We start from the raw sequence: 25,680 nt of genomic DNA, 5'->3' as shown, positions 1-25,680 counted from the left end.
GACACCATTTTGGACGCAAATGCACCTGCAATTGGATCTGTGCGACTTACCAAATATATCTGGGAGTACCTGTGCGACTGTCCATACTTTCTGTGGTGCATGTTAAACTGGGGGTCCTTGATACTTTTCAAATAGGGGTCTGTGGGCTAATAAGTGTAAATGTTGCGGTCCTTTCCATGAAAACGTTTCCCTACCATGCATTTGTAAGAATACTTTCATGTTATACTGCTGTTTTTATTCATTACAAAAACACACAAATATATTATACAAGTTGAAATATATCAGAACGGGTAAGGACTAGTAAGTTTAATTGACCAGATCACTTAATTATATTTCTTTGTATCATCTCTTCTTTTCTCTAATCATGTACTGTAGAATAGATAACCAAGTATTCTAATCATGTTTTGTTGTTTTGTTCTTGTTTTATGTACTGCAATCATGTATTCTGGATACCTGTTCACCTGTTGAGAGAGAGGCCTGTTCACCTGTTGAGAGAGAGTCCTGTTCACCTGTTGAGAGAGAGGCCTGTTCACCTGTTGAGAGAGAGGCCTGTTCACCTGTTGAGAGAGAGGCCTGTTCACCTGTTGAGAGAGAGGCCTGTTCACCTGTTTGACACACAGTGAAGGCCTATTCATAGTCTGGATTTTCGGTGGTGAGGTGACTACCGCTCTGGTGGTGAGCTGACCACCGAAGCTGAAATAACGTTGAGCGGTGGTGAGTAAAAACAGAAAGAAGGGCTGGAGCGGTGGCTGTGGTGGTGATTTGCTCTTCACCGCGGCTTGTGACGTCATGTTGTAGTTCGGTGGTCACCCCACCACCGACAATCCAGACTATGTATGAGCCTTAAGAGAGAGGCCTGTTCACCTGTTTGACACACAGTGAGAGAGAGAGGCCTGTTCACCTGTTTGACACACAGTGAGAGAGAGAGGCCTGTTCACCTGTTTGACACACAGTGAGAGAGAGGCCTGTTCAATTGTTTGACACACAGTGAGAGAGAGAGGCCTGTTCACCTGTTTGACACACAGTGAGAGAGAGAGGCCTGTTCACCTGTTTGACACACAGTGAGAGAGAGAGGCCTGTTCACCTGTTTGACACACAGTGAGAGAGAGAGGCCTGTTCACCTGTTTGACACACAGTGAGAGAGAGAGGCCTGTTCACCTGTTTGACACACAGGGAGAGAGAGAGGCCTGTTCACCTGTTTGACACACAGTGAGAGAGAGAGGCCTGTTCACCTGTTTGACACACAGTGAGAGAGAGAGGCCTGTTCACCTGTTTGACACACAGTGAGAGAGAGAGGCCTGTTCACCTGTTTGACACACAGTGAGAGAGAGGCCTGTTCACCTGTTTGACACACAGTGAGAGAGAGAGGCCTGTTCACCTGTTTGACACACAGTGAGAGAGAGGCCTGTTCAATTGTTTGACACACAGTGAGAGAGAGAGGCCTGTTCACCTGTTTGACACACAGTGAGAGAGAGAGGCCTGTTCACCTGTTTGACACACAGTGAGAGAGAGGCCTGTTCACCTGTTTGACACACAGTGAGAGAGAGAGGCCTGTTCACCTGTTTGACACACAGTGAGAGAGAGAGGCCTGTTCACCTGTTTGACACACAGTGAGAGAGAGGCCTGTTCACCTGTTTGACACACAGTGAGAGAGAGGCCTGTTCACCTGTTTGACACACAGTGAGAGAGAGAGGCCTGTTCACCTGTTTGACACACACTAGGTGCGTTTCCATAAAGCTGTTTTTTTGCGCATTAAGGCTCTTGCGCAAAATCTCCTGGATGGAAACACATCAAAGTGCGAATAAGTCTCCATTTTTCGCAAAAACACTTTTTCGCTTGGAGGTTGCGGATTTAGGCTTTTTCGAAAAAAGGGAAATGCGCAAATAGTGTATGGAAACACTTGCGGAAAAGGTTTTTAATTAGAAAGCATTGAACTCGCATTATATCGCTTTTGAACAGTTGGGGGGGGGGGGGGGGGGGGAAACCGAGGCAGACGGCAGTGGTGTGAACGGTGCATGGGAGGGTGGCTAGAGGGAGAGGGAGTGATGTTGTGGATACATATAAGGTCCCAATTTACTACTACCCGACCCGTCCGATTAATAATTGTGTAGTGTGTTCAAAGATCCCCAACCCGACCCCATATGAAGTCTGAATCCTCCCGAGTTGATCGGGGCGCTCCGATCATTTTGATATCTGGATCGCTAGGCCTACTGTATTGATGCAAGACACACACACACACACACACACACACACACACACACACACACACACACACACACACACACACACACACACACACACACACACACACACACACACGTGGTGTAGTAGACTAAACTTTTATACAACCTAGCTGCCTGGGTCCCTGCAGGCTATTCGATTTCGATCCATGCATATGCTTCATCTATTCTTATATATTCATTGCATAAGATAAGCAACCTAAACGTGTAGGCTAAGTTATTTACAACTGTTTGCAGCTGCAATCAATCAATTTACAGTATAAACGACCAGTATGCTCCAATCGAGTCCCGCGACATATAGGCTACATTAGCCCTGAAACATGACTGCCATGATAATCATCATGACAGTCATGACGCAACTGCAGCCGGTTTTACGCGATCGCTACATTTACAGTCCAAACGTGTATATAAACATTCCGTTTTCAAATATAAAGTACTCACAATTTGTCCCACGGGTGTTAGAGATTTGTTGGTACAGCGATTAGCATTGCTGCATCCCGCGTTGTTTAATAAAAAGCATTTTTATCCGAGCTGTTTGTTTTTGCCATTGGCTTTCAACTAAGCGCCCCTATCGGTCGGGAGGAGTGTGGCAGTCTGAAACACTGGGTGTGTTCGATATAGGCACGCTGACAGCACTGCCAATACAGACTAACGGCCGGGCTCCACCGGGCGCGTCAGCGTCGCGTCTCCGTCACCGTCAGGGAATGTTCCCTTTTTAATCAATGAAGGGTGGCTCCACTGCCCGCGTTGACGGAGACGCGACGCGTGCATTAAAATTGAACCGGTGCGTTTTTTGACGCGACGCAGACGCAACGCAACGTGTCCGGTGGAGCCCTGGCGTAATAGGCGAGTGCGCTCCCGGTGTGCAACTTTGTATTTCCCAAACAAACCCCGTTTGAGAAAAGTAGCCGGGGAGCTCGGATAAAAATGCTTTTTATTAAACAACGCGGGATGCAGCAATGCTAATCGCTGTACCAACAAATCTCTAACACCCGTGGGACAAATTGTGAGTACTTTATATTGGAAAACGGAATGTTTATATACACGTTTGGACTGTAAATGTAGCGATCGCGTAAAACAGGCTGCAGTTGCGTCATGACTGTCATGATGATTATCATGGCAGTCATGTTTCAGGGCTAAGGCTACATGTGCCCCGAATATATTAAGCATTACACAACAAATCGTTCTTTGTACGTTCTTTGACTGTATAGGTGTCGTCAATACTGTGAAAGCAGCAGATGCCCGCTGGCTTGCTGTAGACTTGCTGATGGTCGGTCAGCCGCTGACCAGGTATCAGATTACAGCGCAGTATATGGGGTCCCGTCCGTTAAACTGAGAGCACGCACAAGCGCATCAAATCCCTAAATCAATGGTGTGAACATGGATTAGGACTACTTTACATGAGCCTCACTTTACTGGCAAAACAGTGCCAACTACTGCATATTTAATGAACTTATTTCATATGCGCATTTTATCAGTTTAATGGAAACACCGACAATTCGCTTTTCTTTTTTCGACTTAATGAACATACGCTTCCTTTTTTCGCAAAGGCTTAATGGAACCGCACCTACTGAGAGAGAGGGGGTGTGTGGGACGCCGTACTTTTTGTTGACCGCTTTATTTTACTTTATTTCATTTACTTTATTTACTTTGTAGCTGCAGTAACCTACAGTTGGTTTGACCTGAATTAGGCTATACGGACCCCCATTTAATTGCATTTCTATCTCTGGGACCTCAATTTATATTGTAAAAATTGATTGATTTAACCCTGAAAGTGTACAAATGGAGCCAAATGCACCCTAGCGGGTCCTCATTTGGTTCCATTTGTACACTCTCAGAGTTACAGACCCATAAGGGTCCATTTGGTTCCTAACTATCATTAAGCCATGGGGACCCCCTGGAACTCTATCAAGGAACCACGTGCTGTAGGGAAGTGTGGTTGCAGTACACTGTAGTGTAGCTTCATAGTTGTAGTGTAGGGGAGCCCTCCCCCTAGTGGACTATAAGAGAAACTACAAGATTGAAAAGTAAAATCTTTTCTTTCAGGTTACATTACAATACTGATTTGCTGCAGTTGTTTGGACTCATGGACTGGTACATAGGCTACATTATAGGACACAGATTTGGACAGTAATTTTTGGTCATATGTAGACGAGCAAATCGGCTAACCAATCACATAAATCCAGGTCAATTCAGTTCAATGTGCCTCATGATGTAAACTTTGTCTCCACATGTCTCAATATTTTGTTGGGGACCCCTGGGGGTCCTGAGGTTCCCCCACTCTGCAAACCACTGAACCAAAGGAATCTTCCACAGACTAAACCATAAGATGTATAGAATATTAGAAGCCTTATAAGTAAGGTTAGACATTATCTATAATGGGAGATTCACCAGTAAATATATAATTGCCATGAGAAATGTACGTGTCACAACGCATTCAATTCAATTCGCATTCAATTCAAGTCTAACAACAATATAAAAATATTTATTACAAATACAACATACCAAATTAAAGAAAGATATTTTGACACATGAAGAGCAAATACTTACAAACATGTTTGGGGACACTGGGAGCAGAAGAAATTCACAGTTAGGTCTAAAACACACAAAACATCCCCATTTGACTTTCACGTTTCACACAAACACCATGAATCACATAAGATAGGTATGAATTGGCTCTCAGGGAACATTTGGCAACAGCTCAACAATAGCAGTTCAAAGACTTCATTCATATTCATTGTAGCAGAATTATTGTTCCATATTCTAATGCAGGGGTTCTCAACCCGTGGATCACGACGTCGCCAAATCATTTTTTATTTTTTTTAACTGAATGGCTGGAAAAGAAAGAGTTTACATAGTACACATAGTATATGCATACACTTTCCTTAACCCATTCTGGGCAGGAACCCCTTTTGGTGTTTTAACTAAGCATTATTTTTTGAATTATTATCTTTTATTTGCTTTTAACATTTCATTTACATACAGTTTATAAAATGCAACCTATGAATAAATACATTTCCTAACTAAACAACCCCAACCCTTCCCCGACCCTTCCTAGTACAAGAAACTAACAAATGCATGTTTTTCTTTTGTCCATGATCGTCTGTGCTAAAAACATAAATAATAAACATGACAACAACAAGAATGACAGATAGACAATTGTAACAGTGATAACATCAACAATCTCCATTATGCTTCAATTAGCCCTCTCCAGTTCACGTCCCATGTTTGGAATGTAATCCATTGCCCGACCCCAGATCTTCTGAAAGTGCGACATTTTTCCTTTTACATTATACATGATTTTTTCCGGTGTACAATAAGATAGGAGTTCTGCCCACCATTGTTTAGTCGGGGGAGGGGGTTCGGATTTCCAATGACAGAGAATACATTTTTTTGCAGCAGACATTGCTAACAGGATAAATTTCTTTTCAAAGATGTCAAGATTGCTCAGCATAGAGACATCACCCAGAATAGCTATTCGTGCGTCAGGAGTCACATTTTTTCCAATAATTTTAGAAAGTTGTTCAAATATGAATTTCCAATAATAATTTAACTTCCGGCAATTCCAGAACGTGTGGATTAGATCTCCTTTAACGTGTTGGCATCGAAGACAATTGGGTGATGTCTCGTGGCTAAATTGATATAATCTGTGAGGTGTGTAGTAAATTCTGTGTAATATATTAAATTGAATTAACCTATGTTTTGTATTTGTTAAAGTTGTTTGGGTGCTCTGGAGCAGTGACTGCCATTCTTTCATAGTATATTTGTGTTTAATGTCTTTTTCCCATTTATTTTTTTGTTGTAGCATCTTGTCATCTTTCTGCTCGTTGTTCATCAGTGTGTACATCTTAGATACAAGGCCCTTCGATGAGTTTGTAGTGTTAAACAGTTTCTCTATTGGTGTTTCAGTCATATGGGGATAGCTATAACTGTTATTTTTTACCCAATTCCGTATCTGTAAATATTTAAAAAAGTTGGATGTTGGTAAGTTATATTTCGCTCTCAGGGAATTAAAATCAGAAAAAATGTTTTGATTATACAAGTCTCTTATCTCACTGATTCCCTTGGATCTCCAGTTTTCAGATATCCCATCACTAATAATTTTGGGGACACAAGGGTTGTTCCACAAAGGCATGCTCATTAACAAGGTATTTTGTTTTCCCATTAGTTTAATAGTTTCTTTCCAACATGCAAAAGTATGATGTATAATCTGGTTTTTAGTAATAGAATTAAGGGTTTTTTGCGTGTCTATATAAGGGATTATCTGTAGTGGAGTGGGATGGATTATGTTTCCTTCCAGTTTAACCCATGCTGGTGTGGACAGCCTCTCACTATTGAGCCAACACCAAATAACACGTGATTGACAGGCTAGGTAATACAGTCTGAAGTTGGGGAGATTTAAACCCCCTTTATTCAGGGGAGCCTGTAGTGCTTTTAACCTGATCCTAGCCCGTTTCTGGGACCACAAAAACATTGAGATGATTTTGTTCAGTGATGTAAACAGGCTTGGTGGGCAGCTGAGTGGGATTGACTGGAACAAATAAATTAGTTTAGGCAGAACATTCATCTTGACCACATTAACACGTCCAATTAAGGAAATTGGTAGGTCTTTCCATTTGTATAGGTCGGTTTTAATTTTTTCCATAATAGGCAAATAACTAAGCATTATGTTATGCTTTAGCTATTGAAAAATAGCAGATCTACAAGCTCATAGCGCGCCACCGAGTGGCGCGCTACGAGCTTGTAGGTCTGCTATTTTTGAAAAATCGTGAAAAATGCGGCACAAATCTTTGAATATATATTCTTTCAAGAATATAATTTTTTTTTTTTTGACGTTGAGCCTAAATGGGTTAATGATGGGGTCACGGGACACGGCCAAAGCATTTCTGGGGGTCCCGACGTTGAGAACCTGTTCTAATGAATGCCATCAGGTCCAGGCAGAGGGTTGGAGTGGTCAACGTTTAGACATCCGGTCCAGGCAGAGTGTTGGAGTGGTCAACGTTTAGACCCCCTGGGACAGGGTGACCCCCTGGGACAGGGTGACCCCCTGGGACAGGGTGACCTCGCAGGAACACCTTCCCTCCGCTGTCACCCCTGCTGCTCAGGAAGTGAGACACCAAGCCATACAGGAGGGGCCTGCCAAAAGAACCCTGTATCAGCTGACATGCAGAGCCCAATGTATTTCATTGAAGGAGTAACATTAATATTGACTTACACAGATTTGGAGCCTGCGTCCTCCACTACTTTCAGTTCATTCGCCAAGAACTGTCTGTCCAGAGGAAGTTCAGGCTGGCCGGATTCTGCAAGAACAAACCCGGGCCGAGTTAAAAACCCATTTAGACCTGAGGACGATTCTTCGAAATATCTTCTAAATCCTGACAGTTTTCTAAAAAAGCTCATGTTTCTATGTCAGTGGTGCTCAACAATTTAATGTCAAGGACCCCCAGAATTATCTGTATTTGGCCGCCAACCGCTCTGAAAGAATATATATTCATTCTTGCACCACATTTTCACGATTTTTCAAAAATAGCAGACCTACAAGCTCATAGCGCGGCACCGAGTGCCACGCTACGAGCGTGGCACTGGGGGGGGGGGGGGGGGGGGGGGGGGGGGGGGGGGAACAACAGCACAATTATTTTAAACTTTTCATCGATGAATTTATGATCAATGAAAATATATATTTTAATAATAGCTGATCTACAAGCTCGCAACTTAACACTATTTTTCACTTAATTCTGGTAGTATTGGCCATGCTAAATAACATACTGAAAGTCTACCAAAATCTACCTTCAGGAAAGGCTTCATTTTCAAGATGGATTGAGATATAGCAATTTTAAGCTCCCGGACGCCGTTTTGGACACCATCTTGAAAATTAAGCCTTTCCCAAAGGTATATTTCCCTAGATTTTTGTTATGTTCATAAGCATGTCCACAGGTACCAGAATCAAGTGACAAATTATTAATATAAATATATTCTATTGAGATATACAGTATAGCCAATTTAAGCTTGGCTGGCTGCCACGGCTGCCATGTTGGACGTCATCTTGAAAATGAAGCCTTTCCTGAAGGTAGATTTTGGTAGACTTTTAGTATGTTATTTAGAATGGCCAATACTACCAGAATCAAGTGAAAAATCTTTTGTATCAATTTTTTCTATTGAGATATACAGTATAGCGGTGCCGGCTTCCATTTTGAACGGCATCTTGAAAATGAAGCCTTTCCGGAAGGTGTATTTTCCTAAATCTTTTGTATGTTCATAAGCATGTCTACAGGTACAAGAATCAAGTGAAAAATCTTTTGTATATTTCTTTTCAATTGAGATATACAGTATAGCCGTTTATAAGCTTTATAAGCCTGCCATTTTTAACGTCATCTTGGAAATGACACCTTTCCCAAAGGTATATTCTCCTAAATGTGTAGTATGTTCTTAAGCATGTCCAGCGGTACTAGAATAAGTTGAAAAATACTTTGAAAATGTTTTCCCATTTTAAACTCTGTCTGGGACGCAATCTTGAAAATGACGGCTTTCTGGAGAGTAGATTTTGGTAGACTTTTAGTATGTTATTTAGCATGCCCAATACTACCAGAATCCATTGAAAACCCTTTTGTATCAATTTTTTTGGGGTAAGGGATATTTCTTCCTAAATTGACTCACCTAGTACGGACTACGGCTGTGTAGCGGTAAATGGTAAATCGTGCATTTATATAGCGCCTTTATCCAAGGCGCTTTACATAGATTGTGCATTACATTCACCCATTCACACACATTCATACACCAATTGCGGCGGAAGCCATGCAAGGTACCAACCAGCACATCGGGAGCAATGTAGGGTTCAGTGTCTTGCCCAAGGACACTTCGACATGTGGACAGGAGGAGGAGCCGGGATTCGAACCGCCGACCCATGGATCATTGGACGACCTGCTCTACCTCCTGAGCCACCGTCGCTCGTAGCGGTACTTGTTGTGGTCATTCAGTTCTACTAACTAGACCATACATGGGCAACTGGCGGGCGGCCCCCACCACCACTTAATGTGGCCCCCAGGTTATTATAAGAATACTGATTTTCCAAACATGCAAAATATGACCTGCTTTAATTACCTCAGTAGTTAATTATATGTAGTTTAATGACTAGGATTAAAATGTCATTGTCTTTTCTTTTTTTTTATACGTCCAATTCAGTTCATAAAGTATTTGAATTTTTTTTTAAAAGGTTACTTTTCAGGATTCCAATTCAAAAAAGCAAAAAAGAATTCATGATATCAATTCAAATAGAGCAAAAATAGCCGATCTACAAGTTCAAAACGCGTCGCAGTTGAGCTTGTAGATCGGCTATTTTTGCTATGACAGAAATATGCAATGTGGCCCCTCTGGAGTGAGTGTGGAAATATAGTGGCCCTCTGAAGTGAGTGTGGAAATATATAGTGGCCCTCTGGAGTGAGTGTGGAACTACAGTGGCCCTCTGGAGTGAGTGTGGAAATATATAGTGGCCCTCTGGAGTGAGTGTGGAACTATAGTGGCCCTCTAGAGTGAGTGTGGAAATATATAGTGGCCCTCTGGAGTGAGTGTGGAACTATAGTGGCCCTCTGGAGTGAGTGTGGAAATATATAGTGGCCCTCTGGAGTGAGTGTGGAACTATAGTGGCCCTCTGGAGTGAGTGTGGAACTATAGTGGCCCTCTGGAGTGAGTGTGGAAATATAGTGGCCCTCTGGAGTGAGTGTGGAACTATAGTGGCCTTCTGGAGTGAGTGTGGAAATATAGTGGCCCTCTGGAGTGAGTGTGGAACTATAGTGGCCCTCTGGAGTGAGTGTGGAACTATAGTGGCCCTCTGGAGTGAGTGTGGAACTATAGTGGCCCTCTGGAGTGAGTGTGGAAATATAGTGCCCCTCTGGAGTGAGTGTGGAACTATAGTGGCCCCTCTGGAGTGAGTGTGGAACTATAGTGGCCCTCTGGAGTGACTGTGGAACTATAGTGGCCCTCTGGGGTGAGTGTGGAAAAATAGTGGCCCTCTGGAGTGAGTGTGGAACTATAGTGGCCCCTCTGGAGTGAGTGTGGAACTATAGTGGCCCTCTGGAGTGAGTGTGGAACTATAGTGGCCCTCTGGAGTGAGTGTGGAACTATAGTGGCCCTCTGGAGTGAGTGTGGAACTATAGTGGCCCTCTGGAGTGAGTGTGGAACTATAGTGGCCCTCTGGAGTGAGTGTGGAAATAAAGTGCCCCTCTGGAGTGAGTGTGGAACTATAGTGGCCCTCTGGAGTAAGTGTGGAACTATAGTGGCCCTCTGGAGTGAGTGTGGAACTATAGTGGCCCTCTGGAGTGAGTGTGGAACTATAGTGGCCCTCTGGATTGAGTGTGGAAAAATAGTGGCCCTCTGGAGTGAGTGTGGAACTATAGTGGCCCTCTGGAGTGAGTGTGGAAATATAGTGGCCCTCTGGAGTGGGTGTGGAAATATAGTGGCCCTCTGGAGTGAGTGTGGAAATATAGTGGCCCTCTGGAGTGAGTGTGGAAATATAGTGGCCCTCTGGAGTGAGTGTGGAAATATAGTGGCCCTCTGGAGTGAGTGTGGAAATATAGTGGCCCTCTGGAGTGAGTGTGGAAATATAGTGGCCCTCTGGAGTGAGTGTGGAAATATAGTGGCCCTCTGGAGTGAGTGTGGAAATATAGTGGCCCTCTCCATCATCAAAGTTGTCCACCCCTGATCTAGACTCACCCGCTGTGAGCACGGAGGCTGTGTAGCGGTACTTGTTGAACTCCAGGTACTCGCGGATGAGCTCGTTGACGAGCAGGTTCTCGTGGGACAGCGCGGGGCGAGTCTCGCTCTGGTCGTCCAGCGCGCTGAACACCTCGGCTCTGATGCGGGCCTTCAGCTGGCTCAGAACACCGCGGGATTCCAGCGTTTCTCTCACGGCTGGAAGAAAAACAACAAACTGTTTGCATTGGTCAACGTACAGTCATGAATCAGTGGTTACATTAACTAAAGTACCCCCTGAGATTAAGTACATTTACTCAAGAAGAACAGGCTACTTGTATTGGAGGAACTGAATACTGGAAAGCTCGCCTCAAAACACAGTAACTCTGGGCGTACAGCCTGGCCAAACTGTTCAGCCTGGTATTCCTAAATGTAACCTCAGTAAACTATGCCTGAACAGTTAAACCTAACCTTATTCTTAACCTCAGTAAACTATACCTGAACAGTTAAACCTGACCTTATTCTTAACCTTAACCTCAGTAAACTATACCTGAACAGTTAAACCTGACCTTATTCTTAACCTTAACCTCAGTAAACTATACCTGAACAGTTAAACCTGACCTTATTCTTAACCTTAACCTCAGTAAACTATACCTGAACAGTTAAACCTGACCTTATTCTTAACCTCAGTAAACTATGCCTGAACAGTTAAACCTAACCTTATTCTTAACCTCAGTAAACTATACCTGAACAGTTAAACCTAACCTTATTCTTAACCTCAGTAAACTATACCTGAACAGTTAAACCTAACCTTATTCTTAACCTTAACCTCAGTAAACTATACCTGAACAGTTAAACCTAACCTTATTCTTAACCTTAACCTCAGTAAACTATACCTGAACAGTTAAACCTAACCTTATTCTTAACCTTAACCTCAGTAAACTATACCTGAACAGTTAAACCTAACCTTATTCTTAACCTCAGTAAACTATACCTGAACAGTTAAACCTAACCTTATTCTTAACCTCAGTAAACTATACCTGAACAGTTAAACCTAACCTTATTCTTAACCTCAGTAAACTATACCTGAACAGTTAAACCTAACCTTATTCTTAACCTTAACCTCAGTAAACTATACCTGAACAGTTAAACCTAACCTTATTCTTAACCTCAGTAAACTATACCTGAACAGTTAAACCTAACCTTATTCTTAACCTCAGTAAACTATACCTGAACAGTTAAACCTAACCTTATTCTTAACCTCAGTAAACTATACCTGAACAGTTAAACCTAACCTTATTCTTAACCTCAGTAAACTATACCTGAACAGTTAAACCTAACCTTATTCTTAACCTTAACCTCAGTAAACTATACCTGAACAGTTAAACCTAACCTTATTCTTAACCTTAACCTCAGTAAACTATACCTGAACAGTTAAACCTAACCTTATTCTTAACCTCAGTAAACTATACCTGAACAGTTAAACCTAACCTTATTCTTAACCTCAGTAAACTATACCTGAACAGTTAAACCTAACCTTATTCTTAACCTTAACCTCAGTAAATTATACCTGAACAGTTAAACCTAACCTTATTCTTAACCTCAGTAAACTATACCTGAACAGTTAAACCTAACCTTATTCTTAACCTCAGTAAACTATACCTGAACAGTTAAACCTAACCTTATTCTTAACCTCAGTAAACTATACCTGAACAGTTAAACCTAACCTTATTCTTAACCTCAGTAAACTATACCTGAACAGTTAAACCTAACCTTATTCTTAACCTCAGTAAACTATACCTGAACAGTTAAACCTAACCTTATTCTTAACCTCAGTAAACTATACCTGAACAGTTAAACCTAACCTTATTCTTAACCTTAACCTCAGTAAACTATACCTGAACAGTTAAACCTAACCTTATTCTTAACCTTAACCTCAGTAAACTATGCCTAAACAGTTAAACCTAACCTTATTCTTAACCTTAACCTCAGTAAACTATGCCTAAACAGTTAAACCTGACCTTATTCTTAACCTTAACCTCAGTAAACTATGCCTGAACAGTTAAACCTAACCTTATTCTTAACCTCAGTAAACTATACCTGAACAGTTAAACCTAACCTTATTCTTAACCTCAGTAAACTATACCTGAACAGTTAAACCTAACCTTATTCTTAACCTTAACCTCAGTAAACTATACCTGAACAGTTAAACCTAACCTTATTCTTAACCTTAACCTCAGTAAACTATGCCTAAACAGTTAAACCTAACCTTATTCTTAACCTTAACCTCAGTAAACTATGCCTAAACAGTTAAACCTAACCTTATTCCTAACCTTAACCTCAGTAAAACGGTGCCAAAAGTAAAAGACCCAAGATTACTTTATTTAAGTGTTAAGTTTAGATCAGTGTTTCTCAACCAGTGGTCCGGGGACCACCAGTGGTCCTTGAGAGAGGGTTCCAGGTGGTCCCCAATAAGGATCCTTATTAGATCTTTAACTCAAGAGAGCGTACTTTTACTAATTAAGTAATGCAGATGTTAAACATCTTCATTACTTCATTTACAAGAAGTTTACACAATGTAGAATTGTTATTTTTAGGGAAGTGCCGATGAGACATTTTGGCCGATATCGATATAATGAATTGCTGTCATGGCCGATAACCAATATTACCGTCAATATGATCTCATTCTGTATTGAAACATACATGTACAGTAACAGGGTGTCTGCACTGCAGGCTTTAAGTCAGATTTAACTTAAATACCTTTATATTTAATGTTGTGAGCGTGTACTGTAGATCTGTTCAAACTGTTACTTTGGGGGTCCCCATTGCAGCTAAATGATAATTAGCAACCAAATGGACGCCTGTGAGTCTGTAACTCAGAGAGTAACGGGTCCATTTGGTTCCATTTGTACTCTCTCTCTCAGAGTTACATTTACATTGATTTTGCAATATAAATTGGGGTCCCATGATAGAAATGCAATGAGAGAGTGTACAAATGGAACCAAATGGACCCGTTACTCTCTGAGTTACAGACTCACAGGCGTCCATTTGGTTACTAATTATCATTTAGCTGCAATGGGGACCCCCAAAGTAACAGTTTGAACAGATCTACAGTACACGCTCACAACATTAAATAAGTGCATTGTATGTAGCCATAGCACTTCATAGTATATATGTACAGCATAGTATAGCATATATGTGTAGTTTATATGTATAGTGTCATTATATAGATATGTTCTAGTTATAGTTTATATGTATAGTGTCATTATATAGATATGTTCTAGTCACGTTCTTAGCTTACGCATGTTTCGCGATAAATGCATTTTTACATATGTGATGTATTCCCATGCTTTTTGTTCTTGCTTATTGTAAGTCGCTCTGGATTAAGAGCGTCTGCTAAATGCCTAAATTGTAAATTGTAAATTGTAAATTGGGTGGCCTGTTGCATGTCAAACTGTGGGTGAAAATGATTGAGAATCACTGCTAGAAGGGGTCTACTCTATGGCAGCTAGTGGTTCACTGCTAGAAGGGGTCTACTCTATGGCAGCTAGTGGTTCACTGCTAGAAGGGGTCTACTCTATGGCAGCTAGTGGTTCACTGCTAGAAGGGGTCTACTCTATGGCAGCTAGTGGTTCACTGCTAGAAGGGGTCTACTCTATGGCAGCTAGTGGTTCACTGCTAGAAGGGGTCTACTCTATGGCAGCTAGTGGTTCACTGCTAGAAGGGGTCTACTCTATGGCAGCTAGTGGTTCCATTCAGCTAGAAGGGGTCTACGCTATGGCAGCTAGTGGTTCACTGCTAGAAGGGGTCTACTCTATGGCAGCTAGTGGTTCACTGCTAGAAGGGGTCTACTCTATGGCAGCTAGTGGTTCACTGCTAGAAGGGGTCTACTCTATGGCAGCTAGTGGTTCACTGCTAGAAGGGGTCTACTCTATGGCAGCTAGTGGTTCCCTTCAGCTAGAAGGGGTCTACTCTATGGCAGCTAGTGGTTCCCTTCAGCTAGAAGGGGTCTACTCTATGGCAGCTAGTGGTTCACTGCTAGAAGGGGTCTACTCGATGGCAGCTAGTGGATCCCTTCAGCTAGAAGGGGTCTACTCTATGGCAGCTATTGGTTCCCTTCAGCTAGAAGGGGTCTACTCTATGGTAGCTAGTGGTTCACTGCTAGAAGGGGTCTACTCTATGGCAGCTAGTGGTTCACTGCTAGAAGGGGTCTACTCTATGGCAGCTAGTGGTTCACTGCTAGAAGGGGTCTACTCTATGGCAGCTAGTGGTTCACTGCTAGAAGGGGTCTACTCTATGGCAGCTAGTGGTTCACTGCTAGAAGGGGTCTACTCTATGGCAGCTAGTGGTTCCCTTCAGCTAGAAGGGGTCTACTCTATGGCAGCTAGTGGTTCCCTTCAGCTAGAAGGGGTCTACTCTATGGCAGCTAGTGGTTCACTGCTAGAAGGGGTCTACTCTATGGCAGCTAGTGGTTCACTGCTAGAAGGGGTCTACTCTATGGCAGCTAGTGGTTCCCTTCAGCTAGAAGGGGTCTACTCTATGGTAGCTAGTGGTTCACTGCTAGAAGGGGTCTACTCTATGGCAGCTAGTGGTTCACTGCTAGAAGGGGTCTACTCTATGGCAGCTAGTGGTTCACTGCTAGAAGGGGTCTACTCTATGGTAGCTAGTGGTTCCCTGCTAGAAGGGGTCTACTCTATGGCAGCTAGTGGTTCACTGCTAGAAGGGGTCTACTCTATGGCAGCTAGTGGTTCACTGCTAGAAGGGGTCTACTCTATGGCAGCTAGTGGTTCACTGCTAGAAGGGGTCTACTCTATGGCAGCTAGTGGTTCACTGCTAGAAGGGGTCTACTCTATGGCAGCTAGTGGTTCACTGCTAGAAGGGGTCTACTCTATGGTAGCTAGTGGTTTCCTGCTAGAAGGGGTCTACTCTATGGTAGCTAGTGGTTCACTGCTAGAAGGGGTCTACTCTATGGCAGCTAGTGGTTCACTTCAGCTAGAAGGGGTCTACTCTATGGCAGCTAGTGGTTCCCTTCAGCTAGAAGGGGTCTACTCTATGGCAGCTAGTGGTTCCCTTCAGCTAGAAGGGGTCTACTCTATGGCAGCTAGTGGTTCCCTTCAGCTAGAAGTGGTATACTCTATGGCAGCTAGTGGTTCCCTTCAGCTAGAAGGGGTCTACTCTATGGCAGCTAGTGGTTCCCTTCAGCTAGAAGGGGTCTACTCTATGGCAGCTAGTGGTTCCCTTCAGCTAGAAGGGGTCTACTCTATGGCAGCTAGTGGTTCACTGCTAGAAGGGGTCTACTCTATGGCAGCTAGTGGTTCACTGCTAGAAGGGGTCTACTCTATGGCAGCTAGTGGTTCCCTTCAGCTAGAAGGGGTCTACTCTATGGTAGGTAGTGGTTCCCTTCAGCTAGAAGGGGTCTACTCTATGGTAGCTAGTGGTTCACTGCTAGAAGGGGTCTACTCTATGGCAGCTAGTGGTTCACTGCTAGAAGGGGTCTACTCTATGGTAGCTAGTGGTTCACTGCTAGAAGGGGTCTACTCTATGGTAGCTAGTGGTTCACTGCTAGAAGGGGTCTACTCTATGGTAGCTAGTGGTTCCCTTCAGCTAGAAGGGGTCTACTCTATGGCAGCTAGTGGTTCACTGCTAGAAGGGGTCTACTCTATGGTAGCTAGTGGTTCACTGCTAGAAGGGGTCTACTCTATGGTAGCTAGTGGTTCACTGCTAGAAGGGGTCTACTCTATGGCAGCTAGTGGTTCACTGCTAGAAGGGGTCTACTCTATGGCAGCTAGTGGTTCACTGCTAGAAGGGGTCTACTCTATGGCAGCTAGTGGTTCCCTTCAGCTAGAAGGGGTCTACTCTATGGCAGCTAGTGGTTCACTGCTAGAAGGGGTCTACTCTATGGCAGCTAGTGGTTCCCTTCAGCTAGAAGGGGTCTACTCTATGGCAGCTAGTGGTTCCCTTCAGCTAGAAGGGGTCTACTCTATGGCAGCTAGTGGTTCACTGCTAGAAGGGGTCTACTCTATGGTAGCTAGTGGTTCACTGCTAGAAGGGGTCTACTCTATGGTAGCTAGTGGTTCACTGCTAGAAGGGGTCTACTCTATGGCAGCTAGTGGTTCACTGCTAGAAGGGGTCTACTCTATGGCAGCTAGTGGTTCACTGCTAGAAGGGGTCTACTCTATGGCAGCTAGTGGTTCACTGCTAGAAGGGGTCTACTCTATGGCAGCTAGTGGTTCACTGCTAGAAGGGGTCTACTCTATGGCAGCTAGTGGTTCACTGCTAGAAGGGGTCTACTCTATGGCAGCTAGTGGTTCCCTTCAGCTAGAAAGGGTCTACTCTATGGCAGCTAGTGGTTCCCTGCTAGAAGGGGTCTACTCTATGGCAGCTAGTGGTTCCCTGCTAGAAGGGGTCTACTCTATGGTAGCTAGTGGTTCACTGCTAGAAGGGGTCTACTCTATGGCAGCTAGTGGTTCCCTGCTAGAAGGGGTCTACTCTATGGTAGCTAGTGGTTCACTGCTAGAAGGGGTCTACTCTATGGTAGCTAGTGGTTCACTGCTAGAAGGGGTCTACTCTATGGTAGCTAGTGGTTCACTGCTAGAAGGGGTCTACTCTATGGCAGCTAGTGGTTCACTGCTAGAAGGGGTCTACTCTATAGTAGCTAGTGGTTCACTGCTAGAAGGGGTCTACTCTATGGCAGCTAGTGGTTCCCTTCAGCTAGAAGGGGTCTACTCTATGGCAGCTAGTGGTTCCCCACTAGAAGGGGTCTACTCTATGGCAGCTAGTGGTTCCCTGCTAGAAGGGGTCTACTCTATGGTAGCTAGTGGTTCACTGCTAGAAGGGGTCTACTCTATGGCAGCTAGTGGTTCCCTGCTAGAAGGGGTCTACTCTATGGTAGCTAGTGGTTCACTGCTAGAAGGGGTCTACTCTATGGTAGCTAGTGGTTCACTGCTAGAAGGGGTCTACTCTATGGCAGCTAGTGGTTCACTGCTAGAAGGGGTCTACTCTATGGCAGCTAGTGGTTCACTGCTAGAAGGGGTCTACTCTATGGCAGCTAGTGGTTCACTGCTAGAAGGGGTCTACTCTATGGCAGCTAGTGGTTCCCTTCAGCTAGAAGGGGTCTACTCTATGGCAGCTAGTGGTTCCCTTCAGCTAGAAGGGGTCTACTCTATGGCAGCTAGTGGTTCCCTTCAGCTAGAAGGGGTCTACTCTATGGCAGCTAGTGGTTCCCTGCTAGAAGGGGTCTACTCTATGGCAGCTAGTGGTTCCCTTCAGCTATAAGGGGTCTACTCTATGGCAGCTAGTGGTTCCCTGCTAGAAGGGGTCTACTCTATGGCAGCTAGTGGTTCCCTTCAGCTAGAAGGGGTCTACTCTATGGCAGCTAGTGGTTCCCTGCTAGAAGGGGTCTACTCTATGGCAGCTAGTGGTTCCCTTCAGCTAGAAGGGGTCTACTCTATGGCAGCTAGTGGTTCACTGCTAGAAGGGGTCTACTCTATGGCAGCTAGTGGTTCACTGCTAGAAGGGGTCTACTCTATGGCAGCTAGTGGTTCCCTGCTAGAAGGGGTCTACTCTATGGCAGCTAGTGGTTCCCTGCTAGAAGGGGTCTACTCTATGGCAGCTAGTGGTTCACTGCTAGAAGGGGTCTACTCTATGGTAGCTAGTGGTTCACTGCTAGAAGGGGTCTACTCTATGGCAGCTAGTGGTTCACTGCTAGAAGGGGTCTACTCTATGGTAGCTAGTGGTTCCCTGCTAGAAGTGGTCTACTCTATGGCAGCTAGTGGTTCACTGCTAGAAGGGGTCTACTCTATGGCAGCTAGTGTTTCCCTGCTAGAAGGGGTCTACTCTATGGTAGCTAGTGGTTCCCTGCTAGAAGGGGTCTACTCTATGGCAGCTAGTGGTTCACTGCTAGAAGGGGTCTACTCTATGGCAGCTAGTGGTTCACTGCTAGAAGGGGTCTACTCTATGGCAGCTAGTGGTTCCCTTCAGCTAGAAGGGGTCTACTCTATGGCAGCTAGTGGTTCCCTTCAGCTAGAAGGGGTCTACTCTATGGCAGCTAGTGGTTCCCTTCAGCTAGAAGGGGTCTACTCTATGGCAGCTAGTGGTTCACTGCTAGAAGGGGTCTACTCTATGGTAGCTAGTGGTTCCCTGCTAGAAGGGGTCTACTCTATGGCAGCTAGTGGTTCCCTGCTAGAAGGGGTCTACTCTATGGCAGCTAGTGGTTCCCTGCTAGAAGGGGTCTACTCTATGGCAGCTAGTGGTTCACTGCTAGAAGGGGTCTACTCTATGGCAGCTAGTGGTTCACTGCTAGAAGGGGTCTACTCTATGGCAGCTAGTGGTTCCCTTCAGCTAGAAGGGGTCTACTCTATGGCAGCTAGTGGTTCACTGCTAGAAGGGGTCTACTCTATGGTAGCTAGTGGTTCCCTGCTAGAAGGGGTCTACTCTATGGCAGCTAGTGGTTCCCTTCAGCTAGAAGGGGTCTACTCTATGGCAGCTAGTGGTTCCCTTCAGCTAGAAGGGTTCTACTCTATGGCAGCTAGTGGTTCCCTTCAGCTAGAAGGGGTCTACTCTATGGCAGCTAGTGGTTCCCTTCAGCTAGAAGGGGTCTACTCTATGGCAGCTAGTGGTTCCCTTCAGCTAGAAGGGGTCTACTCTATGGCAGCTAGTGGTTCCCTGCTAGAAGGGGTCTACTCTATGGAAGCTAGTGGTTCACTGCTAGAAGGGGTCTACTCTATGGTAGCTAGTGGTTCACTGCTAGAAGGGGTCTACTCTATGGCAGCTAGTGGTTCACTGCTAGAAGGGGTCTACTCTATGGCAGCTAGTGGTTCACTGCTAGAAGGGGTCTACTCTATGGTAGCTAGTGGTTCCCTGCTAGAAGGGGTCTACTCTATGGCAGCTAGTGGTTCACTGCTAGAAGGGGTCTACTCTATGGTAGCTAGTGGTTCACTGCTAGAAGGGGTCTACTCTATGGTAGCTAGTGGTTCCCTGCTAGAAGGGGTCTACTCTATGGTAGCTAGTGGTTCACTGCTAGAAGGGGTCTACTCTATGGCAGCTAGTGGTTCCCTGCTAGAAGGGGTCTACTCTATGGCAGCTAGTGGTTCACTGCTAGAAGGGGTCTACTCTATGGCAGCTAGTGGTTCCCTGCTAGAAGGGGTCTACTCTATGGCAGCTAGTGGTTCCCTTCAGCTAGAAGGGGTCTACTCTATGGCAGCTAGTGGTTCCCTTCAGCTAGAAGGGGTCTACTCTATGGCAGCTAGTGGTTCACTGCTAGAAGGGGTCTACTCTATGGCAGCTAGTGGTTCCCTTCAGCTAGAAGGGGTCTACTCTATGGCAGCTAGTGGTTCACTGCTAGAAGGGGTCTACTCTATGGCAGCTAGTGGTTCACTGCTAGAAGGGGTCTACTCTATGGCAGCTAGTGGTTCACTGCTAGAAGGGGTCTACTCTATGGCAGCTAGTGGTTCCCTTCAGCTAGAAGGGGTCTACTCTATGGCAGCTAGTGGTTCCCTTCAGCTAGAAGGGTTCTACTCTATGGCAGCTAGTGGTTCCCTTCAGCTAGAAGGGGTCTACTCTATGGCAGCTAGTGGTTCCCTTCAGCTAGAAGGGGTCTACTCTATGGCAGCTAGTGGTTCCCTTCAGCTAGAAGGGGTCTACTCTATGGCAGCTAGTGGTTCCCTGCTAGAAGGGGTCTACTCTATGGAAGCTAGTGGTTCACTGCTAGAAGGGGTCTACTCTATGGTAGCTAGTGGTTCACTGCTAGAAGGGGTCTACTCTATGACAGCTAGTGGTTCACTGCTAGAAGGGGTCTACTCTATGGCAGCTAGTGGTTCACTGCTAGAAGGGGTCTACTCTATGGTAGCTAGTGGTTCCCTGCTAGAAGGGGTCTACTCTATGGCAGCTAGTGGTTCACTGCTAGAAGGGGTCTACTCTATGGTAGCTAGTGGTTCACTGCTAGAAGGGGTCTACTCTATGGTAGCTAGTGGTTCCCTGCTAGAAGGGGTCTACTCTATGGTAGCTAGTGGTTCACTGCTAGAAGGGGTCTACTCTATGGCAGCTAGTGGTTCCCTGCTAGAAGGGGTCTACTCTATGGCAGCTAGTGGTTCACTGCTAGAAGGGGTCTACTCTATGGCAGCTAGTGGTTCCCTGCTAGAAGGGGTCTACTCTATGGCAGCTAGTGGTTCCCTTCAGCTAGAAGGGGTCTACTCTATGGCAGCTAGTGGTTCCCTTCAGCTAGAAGGGGTCTACTCTATGGCAGCTAGTGGTTCACTGCTAGAAGGGGTCTACTCTATGGCAGCTAGTGGTTCCCTTCAGCTAGAAGGGGTCTACTCTATGGCAGCTAGTGGTTCACTGCTAGAAGGGGTCTACTCTATGGCAGCTAGTGGTTCACTGCTAGAAGGGGTCTACTCTATGGCAGCTAGTGGTTCACTGCTAGAAGGGGTCTACTCTATGGCAGCTAGTGGTTCCCTTCAGCTAGAAGGGGTCTACTCTATGGCAGCTAGTGGTTCCCTTCAGCTAGAAGGGGTCTACTCTATGGCAGCTAGTGGTTCCCTTCAGCTAGAAGGGGTCTACGCTATGGCAGCTAGTGGTTCCCTTCAGCTAGAAGGGGTCTACTCTATGGCAGCTAGTGGTTCTCTTCAGCTAGAAGGGGTCTACTCTATGGCAGCTAGTGGTTCACTGCTAGAAGGGGTCTACTCTATGGCAGCTAGTGGTTCACTGCTAGAAGGGGTCTACTCTATGGCAGCTAGTGGTTCCCTGCTAGAAGGGGTCTACTCTATTGCAGCTAGTGGTTCCCTGCTAGAAGGGGTCTACTCTATGGCAGCTAGTGGTTCCCTGCTAGAAGGGGTCTACTCTATGGCAGCTAGTGGTTCACTGCTAGAAGGGGTCTACTCTATGGCAGCTAGTGGTTCCCTGCTAGAAGGGGTCTACTCTATGGCAGCTAGTGGTTCCCTGCTAGAAGGGGTCTTCTCTATGGTAGCTAGTGGTTCACTGCTAGAAGGGGTCTACTCTATGGCAGCTAGTGGTTCACTGCTAGAAGGGGTCTACTCTATGGCAGCTAGTGGTTCCCAAACGTTTTCATGTCAAGGAAATTAGCCCCGCGGACCCCCATTAGAAAAGATATGCATATATGAATTGAACATTGTGGACCCTATTGGAAACAAGTGTAATGCTTAATTGGGTCGTCCACTCACAGTTAACAGCCTTTGTATTGAGTTTGTGCTTGAAATGTACTGTAATTCTGCAAACTGTTAATACATTTTTCAATCAATCAAAAAAAAACCACGGATGATTTTTACAGCTCTAGCAATGATTCTCAACCTGTTTAATTTCAAGGACCCCCAGTTTTACATGCATTAGTCTACGGACCCCCATTTAATGTTAATTTAACTGAGAGTGTAGTACACTGGTAACAAACTATCATTTAGCTGGGGACCCCCTGGAACTCCCTAAGGACCACTGAAACTCCCTCAAGGTCCCCGGGGGTCCCCGGACCCCACTTTGGGAACCACTGCTCTATGGCATATCTCTTCAAATGGGGGTCTGCGGGCTAATTAGTGTCAATTTGGGGGTCCTTGACATGAAAAAGTTTGGTTAAACCGTGGTGGTACTGCTGTGTAAACAAGAACAATGTCAATAAGCATAATTATTATAGCGTTAATTACCACACTTTAAAGTTATGTGATGGTCGCCATTAACAGAAACATTAAACATAATTAACATTAAACAAACAGAACATTAATCATAAGTATAGCGTTATATTTACCACTCTTCAGCTCTGTGATGGTCGCCATAGAGACACACGGGGACTACAAATTCCACGCCCCCAAATGAGACAGCGTCCCCACTTCTGGTCCGTTTCAACTGTGTACTGCAGCTGCCAATGCAATCCCTATGAGAGGCATCATAAAATACCCTTATTTCACTGGTTCATTACTGAGGCTGTAGCGATTTATTTTGTGTTCGAATAATGTGTCCCATATGTTTTATTTGTCCTTTTTAATGTCATATACCTGCCATCTCAATATACAACCCACAATGTACTATAATATACTCCATAAGATTGTAAAGACTGCTAGCATCGGATATATTGAAGTTTCCCTGACGTATGATTTGTACGTCACGCATTAATCCTTGACGGATCGAGCGACCACGACGAGCGTGACAGAGTCCAGCGTTGTAAACGGTTAAACGGCCAGTCTTCATCATGCCTAAAGTGTGCTGCGTTCCTCTTTGTAAAAACAACAAAGAAAAAAACCCAGACTTGATGTTTCATCAACTTCCAGTTGATCATGAAAAGAGACAGAAATGGCTGCACCCATCCCTAGTAAAAAATCTGTGAAACCATCCAGAAGAAGTTTGTGAACTCCACAAGTGGTGGAAATTACGTATTCAAGTGAAGCTTATGAAGGTATATGTCACAGTGAAAATAGCCTTGAAACTTATGATAGTCAGTCATGACGCAACTTCACCCTGTCTTTAGTGCCTTGCTACATTTACAACGTTTAAGTGTACATAAGCGTTCAGATTTCAAATATAAAGTGCTCACCCCCGGAGCTACGGATGTTATACATTTGCACGTTTATTAGCACCCATGTAGTCCTTATATTGTTCAATAAAAAGCATTTTTATCCGATGGCTGGCCAATTTCAAATCTTTTCGCTATATGCTTTCAATACGTGCCCTTATCGGTTGGGAGGTGTATTGCACTCATGCATTATTATAACCTTTATAGAAAATGGTCACAGATCGGATTAAAATGCATTTTCTTGAACAATACGGGATGCACGGGTGTTAATAGCAGCCCGTTCAAAATTCTAACATCCGTGTCCCGGGGGGTGAGCACTTTATAGGCTATTTGAAATCTGAACGTTTACAAATGCACATAACTTAGCCAGGCGCTCAAAACAAAGCAAGTCACGCCACGACGCACGTGAAGGACGAGCGTCATGTGAACCATTAATCCTACTGAATATGATATAGATTGACAATATCAAGAAGTCAGGCAAAATCATGTGAGGAGCATATGCTGCTATATAGGATTACACAGACTGAAATTGACTGCCTGAAAAGTAATTTATTATATTATTCTTCATGCATGAAGCTCCCAATTCCCGTGAAATTGCAATATATTGGCTATATAAATAAATAGCCCATATATTGTAATATGTATTAAAACTGTAATAAATAAGATAGATTCTAATTGATTTTATTATCTATAAACCTGGAGAATCCACTAGATAGTTGACAATATCTGGATATGTCACTCCTGGCCATTTAGTTGGGTCATTTTCCCAACTACTTTTAGGCAAATCATATGGACAAATTTGATAATCCAACAAGTTTTATTTTTTCTTTGTACCGTCGGAGCTCCGCGGCAGGTAAAGAATTCATATACGCCTGCATGTTCACACCATGCACCACAAATACGGATAATGTATCTTCAATCTCGGCGGCGCTTGGAACGTCACTTATAAGCGACAGGTAATCAGTCTGTCAACTCAGCTCTGCTCCGTTAACATTATGGGTAACTCATTCAAGTGGTAAATTAAATGTGAAACAAGTCATCTATTGAGAAAACAAAAAAATATGTTGACAAAGACACTTCATACATTTGGAAACATATTTTTATTCAAATCAATATAGTCTTCAGTTCATGTTGTATTATTTTAAAAGTAGGCTAACTACAGTGGAATTTCAATTGACTTCTATGGGCTGGCATGCAGTACACTGGTCTAACGGACCAGAAGTGGGGCCGCTGTCTCATTTGGGGGCGTGAAATTTGTAGTCCCCGTGTGTCTCTATAGCAACGAGTGTAAACAATGCAAGCCACGCCCTGTCCGTGTCGCGCATGGATGACGTATGAGGATTGCCCTGCAAGGGTTGCCAGTTTTTTCCGAGAGAAACAAGTAAAACAGACACACCTGTTTTGTGTTTACGTTTATTGACAAGTTCTGCTTTGTGTTTAGTTTGGATTAAGTAAGAAAAAGAGTCGAATAAATAAACAACTCAGAATAATAATAATAGGCCTGTAAGCTTACACGACATCGACATGGACGTCGAGTCCACGGTGCATGGTGGAGAAAAAAAGCTTCTAAAACAAGAAGTGACTGAGGTGAGTTTATTTTTTTATTATTTTAATTTTTATCACGATTTTGCAACCCACTTTTTTCACCCCAGTGTCAATTATCTAATGTAATGCTGGGCGCTACACTTCCTCTGCCAACCTGGGGAGAGCAACGGGCTGACCTCATGCTTCCTTCTGTGCATGAGGAGTCAAATATTAAGCTGCTTCTTTTTTTAGGTGAGTTTCTACAGGTGTTATATTGGCTAATAAGATGCTTTATATTAACAGTGGTTCCCAAAGTGGGGTTCGGGGACCCCCAGGGGTCCTTGAGGGAGTTCCAGGGGGTCCCCAGCTAAATGATATAGTTTGGAACCAAAATGGACCCTTATGGGTCTGTAACTCTGAGAGTGTACAAATGGAACCAAATGGACTCTCAGAGTTAAATTAACATTGCTTTTACAATGTAAATTGGGGGTTTCAGAGATAGAAATGCCATTAAATGGGGGTCCGTAGACTAATGCATGACAAACTGGGGGTCCTGAAATTAAACAGGTTGAGAATCATTGCTATAGAGCTGTAAAAATCTTCTCGTATGGGGGTCCCTGGCATATCTTTTCTAATGGGGGTCCGCGGGGCTAATTATCGTCAATTTGGGGGTCCTTGACATGAGAAAGTTTGGGAACCACTGCTTTATAAAGGAATTTA

The 25,680-nt window shown here is 44.3% G+C and overlaps 1 protein-coding gene across 1 annotated transcript; it reads right to left on the bottom strand.

Annotated features, from left to right (window-relative positions):
- Positions 1–7,201: 7,201 nt before the first annotated feature.
- Positions 7,202–22,702, bottom strand: LOC306918206 (centrosomal protein 20-like; the record flags this gene model as incomplete). Its single annotated transcript, XM_079531083.1, has 4 exons — positions 7,202–7,376; positions 7,456–7,540; positions 10,947–11,144; positions 22,675–22,702. 4 exons carry the CDS (start codon positions 22,700–22,702, stop codon positions 7,202–7,204), a joined length of 486 nt encoding a protein of 161 aa, XP_079387209.1.
- Positions 22,703–25,680: the final 2,978 nt, after the last annotated feature.

The sequence above is a fragment of the Electrona antarctica genome, assembly GCF_951216825.1.
Source record: "Electrona antarctica genome assembly, contig: scaffold_204, whole genome shotgun sequence".
Taxonomy (NCBI): Eukaryota; Metazoa; Chordata; class Actinopteri; order Myctophiformes; family Myctophidae; genus Electrona; species Electrona antarctica.
This window is presented reverse-complemented; position numbering and strand designations above follow the sequence as displayed.